Below are 18445 nucleotides of genomic sequence, written 5' to 3' on the forward strand. Positions count from 1 at the left end.
GGAAATCTTCAAAATCACAATCAATCGTGTTTCTATCTATTAAGGGCGAGTGCATCTCACTACAGCAAAGCAATAAATTTCCTGCATCTTAGATAGAGTCGCCCGAGGAGTCGCCCGAGGAGTCGCCCGAGGAGTCGCCCCCCTCGCATATTGACGTGTATTTGGCAGTGTTTCCCACTTTTTCTGAAATAGGAAATACCAATATTGAAGGAAATTAACATTATTTCCGGCCTTTTTTAAATTTGTCCTCCTTTTTAGAATGGATGGTTTCTTGCCATGATCCTCCTTTTTAAATGACCTATAGTACTATGTCTCAAAGAACAGAATGAGTGACATATGACTAGAATAGTAAGTTGTGACTGGATGGATTCTTGATTTTGTCGTGGTGATCTTGTCGTGCGACAAGAAATTGTTGTTTGATGAGAATTTTCCAGGATGACCATTTTTTAATGTATCTTGTCGTGCGTCAATGACAAACGCGACAATTCCCATATCTGGTTTTGAACGCTTATTACTTTGTCATTTATAGATGAAATAAAATCCAAATATACCAATCGAAAGGAAATAACTTCTCGCGTTCTGGCAAGTTTGCTTGAACTTGCAAACACGAAACAAATGGTGCGTAAACGTGCCAATGAGACAGCAGCGGGCCCTTCAAAGAAGGTACTAATCAAGCCCAGCGCGTCGCAGGATGACGCCGGAAAACGGGTCGTTCTGTGCGTAAGCTTGTTCCGCTGGAGACAATCCCTTACTAATGTAGCAAATAGCTCTTTTTCGTCCCTGCTTCTCTTGGAGTAAGACGGCTCTCAAACCCACGGGGCTAGCATCAGCGATCAAAATGGTTTCATTGTGTGGCGAATAATACCCAAGATTCCGTGGATTGGCAACTTCATCCTTGATTTTTTCGATTTTTTTCCCATTTGAACCGCTTTTCCTTGCACAGTAGTTCCCTCAATGGAGCAGTCAGAGATGATGAGTTAGGGATGAACTTACCGAGATAATTGATTAGTCCTAAGAAGCTTCGAAGTTCTTCCACGGATTCAGGATTACGGAACTTGTGGATTGCATCTACTTTCTCGGCTGCCGGACTAATGCCTTTGTCGCTTAGCTGTTGTCCCATAAACTTCACTTCAGATTTTGAAAACTCTCATTTCTGTATGTTGACGTTTAGTCCACTCTCCTCCAGCCTTTCCATCACAGCTTTCAACGCTCTGTCATGACTTGCCTTGTCCGGTCCGAACACCAATACATCGTCGATGAATGATTTAACTCCTGGAATCCCCGCCAACACTCGCTCCATTACGCTTTGGAACGCTTCGGAAGCACAATCGTGCATAGTGATCGGTCGTGAATCTTCTGCTAACTCGAGTTGATGAAAAGCCTTGTTAAGGTCGATTTTGGAAAACAGCTTGCAGTTGTGTAGATGGAGGACGATGTCATCAAAGGTTGGCAGTGGATGATGCTGCGGCGAATTTCATCGTTGTTACCTGGCTTTGGTCGAACGACGATTCGTGAGATCCCCGAAGAATCACGTGGGGCTCTTTCGATTACATCATGTTCTAGTAATCTGGCTATCTCCTGCTCGACTTTCGGTTGCAGTGGAATTGGAATACGATTTTGCGTCTGCTGAACTGGTTTCACCGTAGGGTCTACCTGAATTGACACCACCACTCCTTTCAATTTCCCAATCCTTGCCGTTTTCCGGACTCATCAGGACTTTGCTCGAGGTTCCTGAAAATGTGTCTTTCCCTTGGCAAGCACTTTAGTGGCAGGAAGTAGTCGTCGAGTAATTTCACTGATCCCTTATACAAATCGGATCCTTCCGGTATTGGAAGTTCTTCTTCACCACGCAGATTGACAATTATATCCTGAACATCACTGCCCGCATAGTGTAGCATATACGAGCGTTTCCAGGATGGTATCGTCACGTTGTTTACCTCAAGGAAAATTTCGAAACAGCGTTTCCACTTCTTCCAGCGATTACATACTGTCGATGTGTCACTGGGATCTAATCTCGGGAGGGTAGACGTGGCAGGATTTTCCATTTTTACTTATCTTCCGACGGACTGAACTATGCAGACCGTTTCGCGCACTATTAAATTTCTCTTCTCTCCTTGTATTGTTTACAACTCGCAGCAGTAGGGTTGGCGTGAACGTCAAAGCATTTCCAAACTCCTCTTCAGGCCTTTTCGTGTAGTTTGTTTTCCGTGCAGTTCCTCCACCATTTGCTTATATGCAGCTTTTGATGAAACGCAATTCCCGAAGCCTACTTTCTTTTGATTTCAAGTTCCACTTAATTTTCCGAACGAATGTAATCAACCTCCGGACCGTTTTCACTCTGGATTTTTACTTATTTTTTACTTTTCAAATGTTGTATCTTTGACCAGGGGTTAGATTATCGAATTGAATCAAAACACACGCGTTTACATTGGTTGACCCTTTCTTTTATTCTCCCCCTTGACCAGTGTGTCCAGATTAAATTTGGCCAGATGCGAGGCCAAATGCCATTTGGCCGAATACTTGAGAAGAATTCATCAATCTTCTAACAATACTAGATTTCTGAATATTTACTCGTAATATTTATAATATTTTTGGAATATCTGGGAAGATTACGTAATTTCTGAAAAGTTTTCCTAATTTCTGTGAAATTCTCGGAGTTTTCCTTTTAAAGTATAAACAACAAAATGGCAAACCTTCGTTTGTAACTGGTAAAAATATTTATGATTTGGTTTTAATTGTCCGTCTGTATCCAAAAACGGCACCTTAACCGCTTCACTATAACGAATGCTATAAAGACATTTTATTTCAACAATTTCATTGCCGCACTCGCTTATGGCATCTGGTGATGCCGCTAAATAATGCCTCCACGTATCGATAATTATGAAACACTTAAAAGCAATATCCTCGTGCTTCGTTCTTCAAGCAATCACCGGTATTTTTGAAGATTTGCACATTTAAAGTTGAAACGTGCGGGAACGATACTACAAGCCGTGCTTTTCTTCGATGCAGTTTGCATGGCTGTTATTACCTCCTTAATTCTGGAGGCCGTTAATCCAGATTTTCTCGCCTCGAACCATTTCGGTGATGTATTTTGTCCTGGAGTAATTTCCTCCATATTGATCACCAATACCTCATCGACAAAATTAAGTCTATCTACCGTGGTCTCGTAAATATACTTCTCGAGGTATTGATGGTCGTTCGGAATTCCGTACATATTTGCTTGCAGACTCCAGTGCAAGCTGGGATTTAAATTATAAGCAACGGTTAAGTTCATTAGCCGTTCAGTAGGATTAAGGATATTTTTGCTAGCGCAATAATGGCATACCTTCGTATTCGCTGGGCCTTCGGGCCGCTCGATTTGACGGTAGTTGGCCCGCTGAACCACACCTTTGAGCGGTTACGTTTGCTCCAACTCCACTTGTCTTCGCAGACATTTTATAGGGGCTTCTCTTTACGATAGTATTTGTTGTTGTGTTGTCCACCTCCCCCCGGCTAGTTCGATGTCCTTTGGATGACACGCTGCTGATGTAATGTTAGAACCGTTACTCGAAACGAGAGGCATCGTCGCTATCGCATTGCTATTTTCGGGATTGGTCTTGGCGAAGTTGTTAGAGGAGCTTGAGCTTAACCTCGAAGATCGGTGCGCTTCACTATTGTAAATGATCGATGTCCTTCAAAGTGGCAACCACTCGCACCGGAACGAAGATTCGTTTTTTTGCCCGGAACGAAGATTCACTTATTTGCAAGTAAAACTAAACTTAAACGATCCGGAAACCTGACCCGTTTTCCTTGAATCAAAAAATAAACAAACAGTGGGTGACAGTTCGCTCTTTAGCATGTGTGCGAGAGAGCTGAGAGAGGCAAAATAGTTTACTCTCTTGGTAGTCAGGCATCAATAAAATGTATGGGGAAGAAATGTTTTAATTAATTCTACATTAAATGCGGCATTATTAAAAAAAAAGACTGGCCACTTTGACAGAATCCAAGTAACAGATACAGTAGCGCTGCGCTTAAGTGAAGGTGAAAGCAACGCATAGAAAAGTGAGCAAATACACAAACCTTTCTTCTGAGGATGTAATCTTCGCTATCAAATTCGTTCGAAGCATTTACCTTTGACTAGCAGATGACACGATTGTACCTGTCCCATAGCGTTCGTATGAGAAAATGGAATAGTTGCCAGTCTTCTTGATATGTTGTCTTCGATTATGTGCAGACTAAAATTATCATCGTTCTTCAGCGAAGAGTTTGGTTCACGTTGAATTTGAAACTCGGCGACTCCTTCGTCCTTCAAGTTACTCATCATCGTCACTCTGACAATAGCGGATGCTGGATTACAATAATAATTCGGGTTGTATCCTTGAGCAGTCCAAAGTTGTCACCTTTCAGAAGCATGAATTATTGGGCCGTGATATATTCAGTGGAAATAAGTATCCGAGGAACTACTGTAGTTAATAAAATACTTAATTAGTTAAGGATTAGCAACAACAATGCTCTCACTTGAATGGTGCTTTTACAAATGTAGAAAATACAAGGTAGGCGGTGCTGTCGGTTTAGGTAGAAAGTTTCATTCTTGACAGCACAGCTCTGATGGTAAGAGCATCTCGATCGTTGCTCCTAACTCCTCCTCAACGATCTCCGCCGGTCAATCCCCGGGACGGGACTTGACAATCGAGCTTCTCACTCTTCTTAATGTTTTTGAAGAATACCCTTCGGAAAGTTGTGTGTGGTGTTTGACGGAGTTGACCAATGATGCCAGGAATGTCATATATTATTCTATTTTAATTTGGATTTTATTCGGAGTTTCTACCGCAGTTTAGCAGCTTGTGCATCATTTTTGTTCAACACAATAAAAACAACCATAAACCAACAACAATATCCATTGCTTAAAACAGGAAGTGCACAACTTTCCTTTCGCAAATATAAACAATTAACAACGCCATTGACGTCAACATTGACTCCGGCATCACTGCCAGCCAGATTGATACGATCCCTGTTTCCTTTTTATTCCACGATTGCTACTGTCAAATCGACCAATCAGAAACTGGCTCGGATTTGACAGAAAATTGGCTCGAAATCGCTACCCGATTGTCAAGTCCCGTCCCAGGTCAATCCCAGCATAGCAGAGAACTTCCGAAGCATCACCTGTCCAAGCGCCTTGGTAAGTATATCCGCAGCCATTTCTTCGGTAGAGCAATACAACAGTTCCAGTACCTTTGCATCGCACAACTCCTTGACGAAACACTCAGTGTGTCTCGATCGCTTGGTCGTCCGTTCCGAAACAATGAACTTAATGCAGCTCTGGTTGTGATCCCACAGCGTCACTGGCTTGAAGGACGGTTCACCGAAGTCGTCGAACAAATTCAGAAGCCAAACAGCCTCTTGGCTCACCTCGCTCAACGCCACGTATTCCGATTCCATCGAAGACAATGTGACGAAATTCTGCAGACGGCTTGTCCACGAAATGGCTCCTCCTGCTAACATGAAAACGATGCCGGTCGTCGACTTTCGAGTTTTCAAGTCACCCGCCCAGTCCGCATCTGAGTATCCAATCAACTTGCCGTCACGATCTCCGTACTTCAACTGCCACTTCTTTGTACTTTTCAGGTAGCGAACTACCCGTTTAGCCGCTACCCAGTCGGCTTCCGTCGGGGCACACACGCATCTCCCCAAAATGGACACACTAGCAGCAATGTCCGGTCTCGCACAGACTGCGATGTACAACAGTGTCCCGATTAGACTCCGATATTGCGTGTTTGTTTCGAGTGGAGAACTGTCCTCTCTGGTTTTGACGAATCCATCCTCCATCGGGGTTTTCGCACTCTTGGCGTCACCGAAGCCGAATCTCTCAGCAACTCGTTCTATGTAGCTTTCCAGCGAAATGCCGTACTTACCATCTTCCTTCTTGATTTCCATCCCCAGGAAATAGTTCACATCTCCTAGGTTGGTCATCTCGAACTCCTTACTCAGGGCCGCATAGATCTTTTCGATCTCCGTCTCGCTTTCGCAGCCGATCAAAATATCATCAACGTAGACAAGCAAGTATACGCGCTTTCCGTTTACAACCTTCGTGTAAAGACACGGATCAGCCTGGCTTTGCTTGAAATTCAGGACTTCGAGAACGGCGTGCAGACAGTGATTCCAGCAACAAGCCGACTGTTTCAGCCCGTAAATACTCCTTTTCAACTTGCACACTTGCTTCTCCTTACCTTTAATCTCAAAACCGGTTGGTTGCCGCATGTATATCTCCTCTTCCAACCTTCCGTATAGATACGCAGTCTTCACATCAAAATGCTTAAGTACCAAGCTCCGTTTGGTCCCGATCGCCAGAAGCGTCCGCAAAGTGGTCTGTTTTATAACAGGTGCGAAGACCTCGTCATAGTCTTGACCATACTTTTGACAAAAACCTTGGGCCACCAAACGAGCCTTATGCTTAATAGCTTCTCCAGCAGCATTTCGTTTTATCTTGTAAACCCACTTGCACCCTACTGGCTTTCGCCCAGCAGGGAGGTTTACCAACTCCCACGTTTCGTTGTCTTCGTGAGATCGCAGCTCGTCAGTCATGGCTTTTCTCCACTCAGCACTCTTCCCACAGCTCAAAGCTTCCTGAAGCGTTCTCGGCTCCATCTCCTCCTCTGGGGGAAGCGTGCCTGCCACGAAAATCTCTTCTATCAGGCGACGTGGTGCTACACCCTTCGATGACCTCAAAGACCGCCTAGCGATTTCATCCAACGGGAAACCATGGAACGATGAATCACCATTAGACGCGATCGTATACTGCGAACTGTCCAACTCTTCTGGATCCGCTTCCTCGTCACTATCACTACTTTCAACAGCTTCGGGTATAGTAACCTCTTCGATCTTCTTCCCCTCAAGCGATATAATAACCTCTTCACTCACTTTTTCAGGAAACAGAAACGGTTCTTCTTCTGGAACTTCCTACCCGTGGGGCACCTCTTTTTCATGCACTTCCACAAACTTCGCATCACGGCTGATCAGAATCGTATCGTTCTCGAGATTCAAGAAACGGTATGCCTTGCGACCCTCTGCGTATCCAACGAAGACCAACTTCACTGCTTTCGGATCCAGCTTTCTTCGCTTCTCCTTTGGCACATGCACGTATGCCTCCGAACCAAAAATACGCAAATGAACATACGACGGCTTCTTGCCGTGCCACAGTTCATACGGTGTCTTCTCAATGACAGACGACGGAAGACGATTCTGCAGGTGGTTCGCCGTGTTAAACGCTTCACCCCAGTACTTCTTCGATAATCCTGCCTCCAGAAGCAAACACCGGACCATTTCGACCTCATATCGGTTCTTCCTCTCCGCTTTGCCGTTCTGCTGCGGCGAATAGGGTGCCGTTTGCTGCAGAATTATGCCTTTCTCAGCAAGAAACTTCTTGAACGACGTACTTGAATATTCTCCTCCTCCATCCGTGAGGATCACCCGAGGAAAACGTCCGAACTGGTTCTGCACCATACTGCAATATTCGCGCACTTTCAAATCCACTTCTGACTTCGCCCTCAACAGGTACACTACAGTGTAACCGCTGAAATCATCCACCATAGTAACGTAGAATCGGTTGCCGCTGGGTGTGGCAACTTCCATCGGACCACCAATGTCCGAGTGCACCAGATCTCCAACCGCTGATGACTTGCTCTGGGACTGCTTAGGAAACGAAACCCGATACATCTTCCCTTTCAAGCAAACTCCACATACGCAATCTACAGTACACTTCTGCAATTTCAGGCCGAAACCCAAATCGTGTCGCACTATCTTCGCAATAGCCTCCGGATCGCGATGACCCAGCCTACGATGCCACAAATGTTCACACAATTCAGGATGCTTCACAGTGGTCGCCAATGCTTGCTCTGGAAACTGCTTTAACCGATATAACCCTCCATTCCTCTCGCCTACCAGTACTGCTTCCTTGTTATGTAGGACTCGACAACCAGACTTCTCGAATACGACACTGTACTCAAGATCGCAAATCTTACCTACGGACAGTAAATTACCTGCGAGGGAAGGCACATGGTACACATCGTTGAGCGTGACGTTCATCCGGATTCCACTTCCAGTTAGCGACACAACTTTTCCGGTTCCAGAACCACCGGACCTGATGCGTGTACCATCGGCCAAACAGATCTCAACACTTTTACTACGGTCCACATTGTTCAACATGTTCACGTCACTCGTCATGTGCGACGTCGCTCCGGAATCCAAATACCACTTTCCAGCATCACACGGAGTCGCAACCACCAGACATATTTCCATCACACCACTAGAAACTTCTGCCGCTATGTTCGCTTTTCCAGCATCGTTCTTCTCCTTTTGCGACTTTTCCTTCGCAAGCTTCGGACAATCGCGCCGAAAATGTCCGGGTTGATGACAATGATGGCAAATGACTTCTTTCTTCTTCTTTTCGAATTTGCTTTTACCACTCACCATCTTCAGAGCCTTTTCCCTGCTCTCCACACCATCACCACACACTTGTCGACGACGGCATTCTTCACGCAATTTGCTCTTCACGAACTCGACAGTCACTTCCACCTCTGGTCGGCTCTCAATCACGTTGATGAGGCTACCGTACGACATCGGAAGGCTTGAGAGAATCAACGCCATGAACACTCTATCCTTTAGTCCTTCTCCCATCACTTCCAACTGGTTGTGCAACGTTGTCATGTCATTCAGATGCTCCAACAGATTGCCCTCTTCAGACAACCGCATCGAACACAACTTCCGCAGTACGTGCAAAGTTGAAGAAAGAGACGACTCTTCATGAATTTTCTTCAATGAGTCCCACATCTCCTTCGCCGTCGTCTTCCTGATGATGTGCACCAGTTGCGAATCTTCCACAGCCAGCCCGATCATGACACGAGCCTTTCCATCCTTCTGGATCCATTCGGCCGTCGGTTCAGCAGGCCTGGCTACCATCACAACAGAGGTCAGCTCCTTCTTCACCAAGAAGAGCTCCATTTTGAACTTCCACACCGCGAAATTATTGTCATTCAACTTTTCGAACGATACTTTTACGTCCGCCATTTTGTTTCACACACGGGGCCTTATTACGAGTGTCACTTCACGGTGAAAACGAAGTGAAGTGACCAGTTGTCACTCACGGTGGAGTGATTGCCGTGTAAATCAAATGGGAATCACTTCACCGTGAGTGAGAAGTTGTCACTTCACCGTGAAGTGACATCGGTAATAAGGGCCACGAACGCAACGCCACTACCGAACCGGAAAAAAAATGTCCTTGAGCTCCAAACGCGATTTCACCGGAAATGTTCCTGTCCTACAGCTTCCACGATACTGCTGGGCCCATAACCTATCGGGCCGTGATATATTCAGTGGAAATAAGTATCCGAGGAACTACTGTAGTTAATAAAATACTTTATTAGTTAAGGATTAGCAACAACAATGCTCTCACTTGAATGGTGCTTTTACAAATGTAGAAAATACAAGGTAGGCGGTGCTGTCGGTTTAGGTAGAAAGTTTCATTCTTGACAGCACAGCTCTGATGGTAAGAGCATCTCGATCGTTGCTCCTACCAATATGAATCACCACCTTGAATTTGGCATCGCCGTACATTTCTCCCCATAGGATATTCTCCCGGATCGTTCCCTCTGCAGCTACGGAGTCTGAGCAACGTACCCGAAGCCTTCGCCTACAATCGAAATTGCCACCAAGTGCAAGGATGCATGTGGAATTAGCCAAGATAACCTCCAGTAGGGACGTATTTCCTCCTCCAAGTGGGCCTAAATATGACATAAATAGTCTCAAATAGTATTTGAAGGTTCAAATTGAGAAATCGGAAGTCAACAATGTCCTCCTGAACGAAGCCCAGCTCCTTGCGGTTGCTTTGTATTTTAAACTCAAAGTTGTGGGCGAATAAACAGCAGAATAGAACCGGATATAGGGTAACCAACTTGAATTGGACCCCTACATATTTTGGACCCTTTTCACATATTTTCCTCGCTTACTGTCTAGTTTCTTCAAATTCATCTGGGTTGATGTTGTAATTACATTCTTTCAATTACTTGCTATGTCTCAAGATCATTAGTTCACCTCAAATTGCTTACAATTGCTCAATTTATGCAGGTTTAGAAAATGCTATCGAAAAAGTTTCATGTTTCGACGTTTGTCAAGAGGAATCGACGTTAGTGGACTTGTTTTAAATTTGGTCTAAAATATACAATACAATGATTTTTTTTTTTATCAAATCAGTTTATCTGACTTTGGAAGATGTATTTCACGTGTTTATAAAGATTTCACCTTAAGATTTTACTTAAAAAGTGTTAAATAAAAAGTGTCCAAAAAAGATCGTAAAAAAATGTTACCAACTTATTTTGGACACTTATCAAATGAGAATCATCAAAAGAGCGAAAAAAAAAAATTCCGGTTGGTCGATCGTGCTTTATCTCAGATTTCTGATTAAATTGGTAAGTAAATCAATCAAAATTATATGAATTCATTGTTTTTAAATATATTTCTTGTTTATCAGGCGATTCAAAGGGGGAAAAACGGCAAAACACGTAGAGTGGTCCACTCTGAGTTTTCCTAGTTTTCCTAGTTCCTAGTTTTCCACAAAAGTTTTCCTATCTCCCAAACGTATTTAACTAAGGGGCTGTTCATAAACTACGTAGACGCTTTAGGGGGTGGGAGCGCTTGGCAGATGTCTACGGTCCATACAATTTTTTAAATTTTGTGTTTGAGACTGTCTTCTACGGAAGGGGGGGGGGGTTGAAATCTCTCAAAAATCGTCTACGTAGTTTATGAACAGCCCATACAAAAAATAATATGGACTGCAAGCATAGAGTCAGGTCTCCGTATTAAGATTTACTTCTGAATGATTTTTTTTATGGTATGATCAGTTGTTTCCTTATGTTATATTATATTTCCTCCGTTACTCGCGCCAACTTTTGTAACACGAGTACTCACGCGTTGTTCTTTGTATAACAGTGTGAGCTTTCCATTTCTATTTTGCAGCCGAGCTACCAATCGATCTTAAATCAACGAGTATTCCTCAAAAAACTTGCTTTTAACTAAACAAGCTAAATATTTATTACAGTTAACCCCCAAAATATGCGGTTAATAGAGAAAATGTAAATGGAAACCGCGTAAATGGTGTCCATACTACGAGGGTTCTGACTTAATTGGTTACAACATGGAATATCTCGAGATCCTGACCAGATAGAAAGTTACTGTCTTTGCCAAAGTAGTTCTAGAGATCATAACCTTTTTGCTGGTGGACAGTAGTTCAAAATTTACTCACTACATAGCGCTAGTATACATGTGAAGTTCTCGCATGTGATATATCTCGAAATCCTGACCAGATAGAAAGTTACTGTCTTCGAAAAAGTTGTTCAGGAGTTCAAAGCCTATAGTTCAGAATTTTTTCACTATATGGTGCTAGTATGTACGTGAAATTCTCATATAAAATATCTCGAAATCCTGATCATATAAAAAGTTACTGTCTTCGGCAAAGTTGTTCAGGATGTTAGGATCTTTTCGTTGGTGTACAGTAATTCAGAATTTTCCCTTTACGTGGCACTAGTATGCGGGTCATTCAGAGATATTTTATATGCAAGGATTTCACGTGTCTTTCAACGTCACCTAGTGAGAAAATTATGTACTTTCCACCAACGATAGGGTTTGATCTCCTGGACAATTTTGCCGATTACAGTACATTTTTAGCAGGTCTTGAGATATATCATATGCGAGAATTGCACGTATATACTAGTACCATGAAGTGAAATATTCTGAACTACCGTCCACTAGCCAAAAGGCCTTGATCCCCTGAACAACTTTGCCCAAGACAGTAACATTCTATCTTGTCATGCTCTCTAGATATTTTATATGAGAGAATTTAACGTGTATACTAGAACTACATGGTGAGAAAATTCTGAACTATTCTACACCAAGCAATAGGCTTTGACCTCCTGAACAACTTTTTCAAAGACAGTAACTTTCTATTTGGTCAGGATCTCGAGATATATCATATGCGAGAAGTGTATATGTATACAAACGCCACGTGGTGAGAACATTCTGAACTACTGTCTACCAGTCGAAAAGTCTTGACCCCCTGAACAAGTTTGCCCAATACAGTAACTTTCTAGCTGGTCAAGAACTCGAGCTATTGTATATGCGAGAATTACACGTATATACTAGCGCCTTGTAGTGTGAAATTTCTGAACTACTCCACCAACGAAAAGAGTTTGACTTCCTGAACAACTTTGCTGAAGGCATTTACTTTCTATCTGGTCAGGATCTAGAGATATTTTATACACGAGAATTTCACATGTATACTAGCACCACGAAGTGAGATAATTCTGAACTATTGTACACTAAGAAATAGGCTTTGACCTCCTGAACAACTTTGCCGAAGACAGTAACTTTCTATCTGGTCAGGATCTCGAGATATTCCATGTTGTAACCAATTAAGTCAATTCCACGTAGTATGGACACCGTTTACGCGGTTTCCATTTACATTTTCTCTATTATCCGCATTTTGGGGGTTAATTGTAATCAAAGTTTAGCTTTTTTAGTTCAAAACAAGTTTTTTGAGGAATACAAGTTGGTTTCAGATCGATTGGCAGCAACAAAATGGGATATGGAAAACTCATATGTGTTGTACAAAGTACAACAGCGCGAGTAACGGGGGGTTAACTTTTATGCATACCGTAAAACGGGGTGTAATTGATCAGCGGGGCAAAATAGATCGCTGAAATTTCTCGTGATATTTTTTCATGTGTAACATGTTTTTCGTTACTAAGCGTACGAATGTATCTTTGTATACATTGTAAAAATATTATGCATAAGTACAATATTGGGTATACTCAGCGATCAAATTCACCCCGCTGATCAATTTCACCCCGTTTTACGGCACCTTCTTTGAAAATTTTCCCACCTAGACGGACCTAACAAATGCGAGATAGGAAGAAGTAACCGTCGTAATTAATTTTAGGCTCATAGGTTGAAAGAACTTCAGCATGTCCAAAATATATTCGTTCCCATTCAGTGTGTCCAAAATATATTATGGACACTGTCCAAAATCAAGTGGAAGGGTCCAAAATATGTGAATATCATGATGTGAAAAGAATTATTTTTCGAGTATATATCAATAAATAAAACATCTAGTGACATTTTACATCCAAGATGAGTAGCTTTCGAACACAACCGCATGTAAATTGCATAATAATAATAAACAAATAATATTATTTTGACATAAACGTGATCTCACTTCCTCTAGGGGTCCAAAATCAGTTGGTTACCCTACGCTTCGGTATTAGGAAGAAAGAATTAAAGAAATAGAATAGAAAAAAAGGTTAATAGATGGGACGGTGTGTATTAAATGTCTGTCAGTAGTTGTTCTCAGCAGGGATGCATTCGCGTGTAGGTAGGCTCATTCTTTTAACAAAAGTGACCGTTCTTGATGGCGATGACGACCGGTGCATTTGGTGCAGCGCTTTGTAGCGCTCATTAATGTTCGATAGCTTAAAATGTGAAAAATAATTTCAATGGCCGGTAATTAATCGACTGTAACTCATACTTACATCAATCAGCCCCTGTACCCTCTTCAGTCTTGAGTGACATCCAACATCTGGACATCTGAAACTGTCGAATTTTTCCGTCTACAAAAAAACAAGAGCTGTCAAAATACCGGGTTGCCAAATACGGCATTATTAGTAAGCAAACAAAAGACAGTTCAATTACTTCTCGGCACAGCTGCGGTACAACGAAGCACACTGAGGCACCCAGAGCAAGCAGTTGGCGCACATTAAGTGCCCCAACGCCATGTGGGCAATTTGGTTCTAACTAGTTTTCAATCCGACTAGTAGACTTAATTAGATCGAGCTTTTCCGCTTCTGCTGTCATTGCGCTTGGCCCTAAGTTTTGCGAGCTCTAAAGCTAATGCCGCGGATTAGCACCAGCATTATTTGTATAATACATAAATTATGAGGACATCCATGGTCACGTATGTATAGTATTAGGATGTGCTCATAATTTATTAAACAAATAATGCTCATGTTCATAGTTTGTCATACAAGTGTATCCGCGGATTAACTATCGATTTTTCTCTCCCTGTGCACGTTACCCTTAACCAAGCGCCTCCATATTTTACCTGAAAGCTGCTAATTGAATACATTCATGGTTATTATCGTTTTTTAACCAACCACAAAGTTTTCCTCAAAATCAATTTTACTTCGTCGAAAAGACCATCCCCAGCGGTAACCAAAAAGCTGATCGAACCGTAGAGTCGACCGTACTCCTCCACAATTCACCATGCAGTAGGTACTTACCTTCATCTAAACGAGCAGGGAGTGAAACTGTACGGGAAAGTTCCTCGCAAAAACAGGAAAATAAACTTACGATGTGTCAGAGTTGTAACAACCGCTCCACCATCGGACCATGGCAGCGACAAGGGGTGATGCACTGGTCGTTATGTAAGTAAAACGATAGACGGGATGGGCTGCAAAGGGAAGGAGGGTCAATTGCAGTTGGCTTGGTAGTGTGACTTTTGACAGAGCAACAACGAGCGAGTGCACGACGTGGACGACGGAAGGTGTAAGTAGTACCTAGATAGCTGCTGTACAACGTCAAGCTGTTTGCTCTTCCGACTCAGACGAAGAAGAGGAGAAATGCAACAGGTTGGATTTGAAATATTATATTAAATTACAGGAATCCATTTCAAGCTTCCTTCACGCGAAGTGCTGTACCGCTTGTAAAGGATGCATTGATGGAATTTCGAATTGTTGGGTAATGGAATTTTGATTGCTTCGCTCAGTTTTCTCCTTTATTCCTTTCTTCTATTGCAAACAGGAACCTATTTCAATTGTATCATGTTCATGGTGGCCTCATCGGTGGTTTCCACGATTCTGATTCTAAACTACCATCACCGGAATGCCGATACGCACGTGATGTCCGAATGGGTAAGTGACAAATGGAATTGGACAGATTCGACACCGGTGTTTATTTCAAAATTACGTTTGACAGATTCGAGTGGTGTTTTTGAGCTGGCTACCGTGCATTCTTCGAATGAGCCGACCTGGCGAACCGTTTCCCCATCCCTGTCGGCAGTCTGTGGACGAGAAGAACAAGCAACTGCAGGAGGTTGAAATGCGAGAGAGGTTAGTTCACTGACATTTTTGTTTATTTACTCTGCTTCGCATTTCCATGGCTACGACGGATCAATAGGGTGTCGGAAAATTGTGTAAACCGCCTTTTTAGCAAGGCATTTTATCGCTGCATGTTTGATGCTTTCGCTTTACGGAATGTAAACAAATATCTCTGTACTGTGCGTCTGTTCCCCTCCCAACTGCAGATCTTCCAAGTCCCTTCTGGCCAACGTACTGGACATTGACGATGACTTCCGGTGCAATCATCGATGCAGCACGCTGCCGCACAATCCAACCTACTACCGGACGATGTATCGGCAAGGAGACGCGGATGGCAGTGTCGGTCCACTCGGAGGCGGTGGCGCAACGGATACCATCGGACGGAATGCCGGCCTAGGGACGATCAGTGCTGCCAGCGGCGTTGGTGGTCGCCTGCACGAAACCGTTTCATCGCACACCTGTCTAAGTTCCTCGGCCGAGTACGAACTAGCACTGATACTGAAGGAGCTGCGATACATCACCGATACGGTGAGTTGTAGTGCAATTTTTCGAGCCGGCAGCGATGCCAAATTGATGGAATTTTTTCCGTGTGAATCACCCCTCGATTGTAACTTTTGGAAAAAATTAACTTTCGATGGGGGGAATTTCTGTAGAAATTTAAAAAATATATATATATTGGCATTGGTTTCATGAAGCTGACATCGCCGTTGGCTTGACAGCACGAGCTCAGATAAGCAAACTATAAATGTACACATTGCCTCGTCAAAAAGGACCGGCGAAATGCCAAATAAACCGTCGCAATTTGCAGCCAAACGATGAGGCGATGAAGAAAACCTCACGCTTGGCCTCAAATTTCCTCAACAGTTTGTTTCCGAGACAGTGTCTACAATTATGAGCGATGGCTTCTCTCCTTTCCATCCTTTATAGCTTCGCAAAGAGGACGAAAGTAGCGACGTCACTCGTGATTGGAAGTTTGCCGCAATGGTGGTCGATCGTTTGTGCCTTATCATCTTCACGCTATTTACGATCATCGCAACGCTGTCTGTCTTATTCTCGGCGCCGAATTTCCTCGTATCATAACAACCATCGCCATCATCGCTATCATCGACAACAACTGCGGCGGCGGCGGCGGCAGCGGCTGCAGCAACGGCAACAACAACACCGGCAACTACGATTGTTAATTCTTTCGAGACCCCAACGGCTACTGTGACGACCTATAGCAACCGTCACGATGACGACGGCCCTAACAGCGATAGTAGTAGTAGTAGTAGTATCAAAATCGTTCAATTCCTCAATCCGGGTGATTCTGCCGCGGCCGCTGCCGTTGGCGATGATCCGGCCTCGTGGATTCTCCTCGGTGGAACCCTGGCGATGGTGGTACTGATTGCGGCTCTGGCCTCGCTCGCCCTCCTGCTGGCGGCCCTGGTCCTGTTGGGCTACCACGGGACTTTCACTCAATTATTCGCGGTGACTGATTACAAGTTAAGAAAATATGTTCACATTTTCATAAAGAATTTTAAATTGATTAACGATGCGTAGGACACATATGAAAGAAGAACTCGAAGAGCGATAGATTTCTTTCGACGATGTAATTGTAGTGCGTAGTGGACAATAGAGCGAAAACCGAACGCATAGCGAGAGGCTGGTTTTAACCGATTGATATAAAAACAATACTCACTCTCACACTCTTCTAGCGTCGGCATCATCACTTATAGAAACTTTTTTAGAGTTTTCCTTTTTTATATAACTGATCAACATATAGAGAAAACATTGAACTTTTATCTTTCTAAGATAAGTTGACGTCAGAAATTGAAGAAAAAAAATGACAGTGTATACCAATAAAAACAAAAACAAAACAGAAAAAACGGAACGAGAAAGAAATCGTGTGTGTAGTAAAGTTACTTAAATTCAATCCGGTTTCTATTTACACGTTGTACATAACTGATAGATTTTATTAGACTTCATCCGAGGAACTGTCAACAAAACAGTTGTACATAATTTTAAAACCCGCATTCCTCATTCAAATCATAGCAAACACTTGTTTTGGTTTGTGTTTACATTCCCTCCGCATCATAACTGCAACCAAAGTAGGCACCGAACCTTTTCTAATCAACTTTCATTGAAAAAGAAAAGAAATAATAGAAAAAAAATCAAAACAAAACAGCAGCTCTACTCTACTTACCTTGCAATAATTAACAAATCTAGCAAAACAAAACTATATAACCTTTAAACAAACACACTCACACACACACACATGTAACTTTTGAGATAGTTATCAACAACAAAACGGAAAACAAGAGTCGCAGCAAACTTATTGAAAACATTAGCTAACAAAAAAAAGAAGTAAATCAGAAGATTACTGAAAACTCAACTCATATATTAAAGGAACGTTTTATACTTGAGTAAGTTGAGGCAGAAAGAATTTTTTTTATACTTAGTCAAAAGGGGGCAAATCAAACGGGAGAAAGTGATTAGTTAAATCCAAATTGTGTACATTGTTGAAGAGTCGATAATCGGCACCGCAGTAGCGAATGACAACAAAAACAAAAACAAATCAGAAGGAAAATCATGACAGCTCCTGCCGTCAGCAATAGTAAACTAAACAAGAATACGAAACTGCAAATCAGCATTGAGACTGGAGGTTGAGGGATAAGACATAAAAAATGGTGGCTCTTTTCATGGTTGATCATCAGGAGTGTTGATACGGATTTCGAAGCAACTTTTTGTGATTGTAATTTTTCCATTTCTCCATGAGGATTTGTGTTTAGGATATGCAATTTGCTAATACCGTTGACCCCCGTTAATCTGCACGATACTGCGTTCATTTTTAATTTGAACTTCTAGTAACCCTACGACCATCAGAAAAGTCGACCATCAGAAATGTTTTGTTTTGGTTCTGCGTTCGGAACGTTCCATTTTGATTTTCTCTGTTCCGTGTGCTAGATGACGTTTGAGCAGTTTTTAGTTTGCACGGCGTGCAGATTAGCAGGATTCAATCTAAAAAGTGTGCAGATTATGAACGGTCAGACTACGGTTTATTTAACATTGGAGACCCAATAACACGTATTCGCATATATGCAGGCTCCCCGGAGTTATATTGGAATTGCTCCCGTGAAGTTTTTTTGACGTAGGATTACGTCTTTCGGCAACATATTGAGGGTGCCATTTCAAAAAATCAAAATTGACTGTATTACGAAAAGTGGTCAGGTTTTGACCACTTATAACTCTGTCAATAGCGGATGGATTTTAGTTCTAAACAAGCCAATCGATTGGAAATTTTTCCACAAATCTGCTAAAATGAACACTATTGAAAACTATATAAATGTCCA

At 42.6% G+C, this 18445-nt stretch overlaps 1 protein-coding gene across 1 annotated transcript in view; it reads left to right on the top strand.

Annotated features, from left to right (window-relative positions):
- The window catches only part of LOC135713327 (neuronal acetylcholine receptor subunit alpha-7-like), a 727825-nt gene extending 709634 nt beyond the window's left edge, over window positions 1-18191 (top strand). The window contains exons 9-12 of the mRNA XM_065236431.1: window positions 14821-14930; window positions 14995-15128; window positions 15323-15644; window positions 16044-18191. Of these exons, the coding sequence (XP_065092503.1) occupies window positions 14821-14930; window positions 14995-15128; window positions 15323-15644; window positions 16044-16196 (719 nt within the window). The 3' untranslated portion in view covers window positions 16197-18191. The remainder of the gene's footprint in view (window positions 1-14820; window positions 14931-14994; window positions 15129-15322; window positions 15645-16043) is intronic.
- Window positions 18192-18445: the final 254 nt, after the last annotated feature.

The sequence above is a fragment of the Ochlerotatus camptorhynchus genome, unplaced genomic scaffold, assembly GCF_037179485.1.
Source record: "Ochlerotatus camptorhynchus isolate MF236.1 unplaced genomic scaffold, CSIRO-AGI_Acam_v1.1 ptg000550l, whole genome shotgun sequence".
Lineage (NCBI taxonomy): Eukaryota > Metazoa > Arthropoda > Insecta > Diptera > Culicidae > Ochlerotatus > Ochlerotatus camptorhynchus.